Source organism: Diospyros lotus, chromosome 12 (genome assembly GCF_014633365.1).
Source record: "Diospyros lotus cultivar Yz01 chromosome 12, ASM1463336v1, whole genome shotgun sequence".
NCBI classification, from domain to species: Eukaryota; Viridiplantae; Streptophyta; class Magnoliopsida; order Ericales; family Ebenaceae; genus Diospyros; species Diospyros lotus.
In genome coordinates, this window is record NC_068349.1 from 36,992,367 (window position 1) to 36,997,037 (window position 4,671).

The following is a 4,671-nucleotide window of genomic DNA, read 5'->3' on the forward strand; positions in this document are numbered from 1 at the left end:
AATAAAAGAATCATATGGTGAACTAAGAATACATTCTCTAATTAGATTGCGAATAAACTGAGTTATTTGCGAGTTACTTTAACTGTCAACTCGATAAAAATTTGTTCAAGTTCATTCGTCAAAATAAATTTAAATCTAATTTTTAAATTCAATTTTAAAATAAATTAAGCTTAAACTTAATAAAACTTTATTCGTTAAAACTTGTAAACAAACTTGATTAGATGTGAACATGCTTGATTAAAATCTTGTGAACAATCTCGCTTATAAATATATTAATAAATTTATTTATAACATAAAGATATTAAAATTTAAATTATTATAATAACACCATTAAATTTAATATACTTAGAACTATTATATATTATGTCATTATTAACATAATATATATATATATATATCAACTAATAAGTATTAATTTATGCTCTCTTTCTCACTCTTTATTTTTTTGAATAATCTTTAGTTGCTCTCTCTTTCTCTGCTACCAAATAATCTCCATTTGTTTATAGTTTTTCAAAATCTTAACTTTCTCTCTCTTTCTCATGTTTACTCGACTTGCTCATAGTGGCATTGCACACCCCTCATCCCTCTCTACGAGACATTTCTACCTCTTTTCACTCCCTTTTCATTGTCATCTTGTCTCAAATCTCTCAAATAGACTTACCTCTCTTTAGTTTTGTCTTTTGTTTTCATAGTATCTATCTTAGTCTCAAAACTCTCAAGGGCAAACTTGTGCCCATTTGTCTCCACCTTCATCTTTATCTCAAATCTCTCAAGCTAACTTGCCTCTTTTCATCTTCATATCTTTTAGGTGACCTCACTTCTCCTATTTGCCTTTTCTCTTTTCTTTGTCCTCTATTCTCTTCGTTTTAAGTTCTTGTGAGCTCAAGCTTGAGTCACTAGAAGCTTCTAGAGAGTTTGAGCACAATTCAATAAAAGTTTTTCATGAATCCAACTCAAGCTTATATAAAACAAGCTCGAGCTCAAGTTCAATACTTTTTTACCAAACAAAACTTGAATTGAGCAAATCTCGACTCAATTATAATTTTATCTTTAATACCAAAAAGGTAAGTAATATCTTGCTTGAGAAAATAAAATAAAAAAAATAAAAATAATATTGTCATATGACGGTAAATAAAAATAACTAGAGAGATATAATACAATCCATCAATCCTACCTCACAAGCTTCTTGTTATTACTACAAGAAATGGGGGTCCCCTCGACTTCCTTTTTTTTTTTTTTTCTTGTGTTTCCGGCAAATGTGAGCTATCCATTGGAAAAACATCGGGATATTTCGAAACTTTGACAATAGCTTTAAAACGGCGGTTAAAGTTGTAGAAAATGCCGCTAACTTAGCTGCGAGTGCTCAATCGTTGATGAAATGTCAAAAAGAAAAGCCAGAAAAATAATGCCCGGATCGATGCTGAATTTGTCATTCTGATCCTATGGGCACACTTACAATTACAAATCAAAGCTGTGGAAGAAAAGGTTCCATAAACTAGCAATGTGTCCACTTATTCATCCAACTATGTAAACATCAAAAGTAACCCTCCAATAAGACACCATGTCCTGAGTGTCTTGAGGTCAAATTCCTCAACTTCAGCCTTTGCTGCAGATTTGTTAGCGCCACAGGAAGGTTCTCTTCTTTGTTCCCACCCCAAACCGGCAGCACCTCCACCACAACTTTCTGCAGTAAGTTTTGCTCGAACCCGACTCTCAGGATCTCTTCAAAATCTCTGCTATTGCCCCTTAGATCCAGCAGGACACTGCATAGACCGCGTTGTTTGCAGTAATCCAGAATCATTCCCAAATCTAATCTGTCCAAAACTACAGTTTCAACTCCCCTCTTAGCAGTTTCTGGGTGCACAGTTGCCTCCCTGTCCGTGAAGATTATCACTTTAGAAGTCAGTTCTGCGGGGATTGCCGGGATCTGAACTGGGGAGCTAGGGTCTGTCGCTATTAGAATCTGAAGAGGTTGATTAGCTCCAGGTTCTTTGGAAGCTGGAAATGAAGGCTTACCATTTACTGAGGCTGAGGAAAGTACAATTGCATCGTATTCTTGTAACAAGTGTGAGTAGTATCCCCCAGGCTCAGTGACTTCTTCTCCAAGTTGGTCTTGCAAATGGCCATCAATGGAGAGGGAGTACCTGCAAGTTTGACAAGAAATCAAAAAGAGCGATTTCCATGCTTGACAAATGCCAAGATAATGTCTTCACTGGAGAACATAAGTCACTTCCCATTACTTGGCAAGTGAAATGAAGAGAAATACTACAAATTAACAGGATGGGATGAAATATGGCTTTTAGGAAAGAAACCTGACCTGAGTGTAACAAATGGCCTTCCTGTTAGCATTTGATGTATATAGGCCTCGTTAAGTTTCTTGCACAATTCTTCCTCGACAGCAACTGTCACATCGATTCCTGCATCTCGAAGCCTATCCACACCCTTTGAAGCCACGATGGGATTAGGATCGACCATCCCAACTACGACCTTTTTCACCTTGGCTTTGATGAAAGCTTCAGTACAGGGCGGGGTTCTACCATAATGGTTACACGGCTCCAGGCTCACATAAGCTGTGGAGTTTTGAGCCAAATCCCCAGCATCCCTGACGGCAAAAACCTGTGAATTCCGGCCCCTAATTCAAATCATTCACTAGAAAGGCAAGACACACACACACACATAATACACAGTAAAACAAAAGGCAAACACGAAGCTAGATGAGAGCATTAGAAATGTTCCTCCTCCCCTTTCAATTATCCTATTTTGGCTGAAACAGCCATGGCAATGTGATAAACTAAGCATCCAAAATGTTCTCCTTTTGCCTAGTTCTTACCTCCTGCACCATGTTTTTTCATCTCTTTCCCCTTCAAACCAAAACCACCCGTTCAACAATCACATTTACAGCATCCAGTAACTTCAAAATCAGGACAGAGCTACAATACTTGCTAGAACCAGAGAAATTTCCCCCGACTCTATTATTGAGCAATAAACAAATAAATAGCATCCCTGGTGCACAGGCTCAAGCTTAGCAAGAGACAGGGGACTCGTTTTCACACACAGCCTTACCCTTGCCTGGCAAAGAGGCTGTTTCGACAACTCAAATCTACGACCTTCATGATTGCAAAAGAGCAACTTTACCATTGCTACCAAGGCTCTTGTCGAGCAATAAATAAACCAAAGCTTTTGCGGACAAATAGAAATGACAAGAGAGGTAGCAGCAGTACCTCAGCATGAGGCTGCCCAGCCTTGGGGTGAAACCCTTCACCAACAATCTTGCCATCCTTGACAATAACACAACCCACCATTGGATTGGGGCTAGTACACCCAATGGCCTTCCTTGCAAGCTCCACACATCTCCTTATGTAAAAGCCATCATCCTCTTTGCCTTCACATCTGACACCAACAAAGCCTCTATGGCTTCTCGTGGCCACACTGCAAAACCCAGATCTCACAATTGAAGGGTGCACAAGTCTCAAGTGTTGCTCCGTTGGGGAAGGGGTGAGCTTTGCAGGGCCCAGGCTGTATCTTGAAGTTTGAAGATACATTTTTCCTGAAATTTGGATGGAAACCCAATTGATGGCAGCTTTAACTGCAGAATGAATGCAGAAAATGGGGCTGTCAATTGATGTAAAATCCAAACCCTAGCAGCACAATGGAGAAGAAAACACAAAAAAACAAAACGTCATGAGAAGATGTCTGAGCCCGGGTTCGAACCGGGGACCTCTAGTGTGTGAGACTAGCGTGATAACCAACTACACCACCCAGACGCCTTGACGGAGACTTCCTTGTCTAACATTTATCAGGGTCAACCACAAACCGATGGCTTCGGCGCTGGCAAGTGGTCGCTGGATAATGCATAGTGCATAGAACCACTGATTTGGGTGTATGTTCGCATGTGTGAGAGAGAAAGAGAGAGAGAGAAGGAGGGTGTGCGCGTCGCCGGAGACGAAGGAGGAGGAGAGAGGAGAAACTTACCGGCGAGCGAAGACCCAGCCGAGCTCCTCCTCTCCCTTGCAACGTCGCCGGCGACTACTCGCCGCTGGCGGAACCCAGACACCTCTCTCTCTCTCTCTCTCTCTCTCTCTTCTCAGCTTGCAGCTGGAATGAAAATGGGGCAATGCCCCTAATCCAATTGCAATACCCTTGACCCGACCCAATTTCTAAAAAAACTTATATTTTAACAGTGGTTAAACAGTAATAAATATATTTTATTAATTAATTACATAATAAAAATATAATATATTTATTATTAATTAAGATAATGATATAAATATTAAAAATAAAATACAATAAATTTATTTTAAGATTACCACCTTTGCGCGATTCTCAACCGCTCGTATTTTCGATTTCGGCATAAGAGATAAATTTTAAGTAAAGTACAATAATTTTATTTTATCTAATAATAAAATGAATCTATTGTTATTTAATTAAAAAAATCTAAAATTATTATTTAAACTTAGAGAATAATAAAATCTAATTTACTTTTAATTAATTTACATTGACTTATCAAGTTTTAAAAAAAAAAAGAATTTTTTTATAGATTTGCACTAAAGTTTCAACAAATTTTATTTCTATGCATGAAATATGTGATAATTATATTTTGTGCGTTCACAATTTCCTTTTTTTTAATATGACTAAGAAAATATTAAAAAAAATTATTTATATGAGTACAAA

The 4,671-nt window shown here is 37.8% G+C and overlaps 1 protein-coding gene and 1 non-coding gene across 6 annotated transcripts; both read right to left on the reverse strand.

Annotated features, from left to right (window-relative positions):
• Nucleotides 1-1,390: 1,390 nt before the first annotated feature.
• LOC127813893 (riboflavin biosynthesis protein PYRD, chloroplastic) lies at nucleotides 1,391-4,128 on the reverse strand. 5 transcript variants are annotated; one of them, XM_052355006.1, is made up of 4 exons: nucleotides 3,973-4,128; nucleotides 3,222-3,547; nucleotides 2,318-2,616; nucleotides 1,391-2,144 (listed from the first exon to the last, which is right to left on the reverse strand). In XM_052355006.1, the coding sequence occupies exons 2-4, from the start codon at nucleotides 3,540-3,542 to the stop codon at nucleotides 1,535-1,537; spliced, it is 1,230 nt and encodes a 409-aa protein (XP_052210966.1). In that variant the 5' UTR covers nucleotides 3,543-3,547; nucleotides 3,973-4,128; the 3' UTR covers nucleotides 1,391-1,534. The 5 variants fall into 5 exon arrangements, with proteins under 5 accessions (XP_052210966.1, XP_052210964.1, XP_052210967.1 ...); XM_052355004.1 differs by having other exon boundaries at nucleotides 3,222-3,586; XM_052355007.1 differs by having other exon boundaries at nucleotides 3,222-3,638.
• TRNAV-CAC (transfer RNA valine (anticodon CAC)) lies at nucleotides 3,691-3,764 on the reverse strand. The gene has a single exon. It is a non-coding gene; the product is annotated as a tRNA-Val (tRNA).
• Nucleotides 4,129-4,671: the final 543 nt, after the last annotated feature.

Coding starts and splice junctions, on each gene's coding strand:
- LOC127813893 (XM_052355006.1), bottom strand. CDS start 3,542: ATGTATCTTCAAACTTCAAGATACAGCCTGGGCCCTGCAAAGCTCACC. Junction 2,617..3,221: donor CTGGGCAGCCTCATGCTGAG/GTACTGCTGCTA, acceptor CGGAATTCACAG/GTTTTTGCCGTCAGGGATGC. Junction 2,145..2,317: donor AGGCCATTTGTTACACTCAG/GTCAGGTTTCTT, acceptor TCAAACTTGCAG/GTACTCCCTCTCCATTGATG.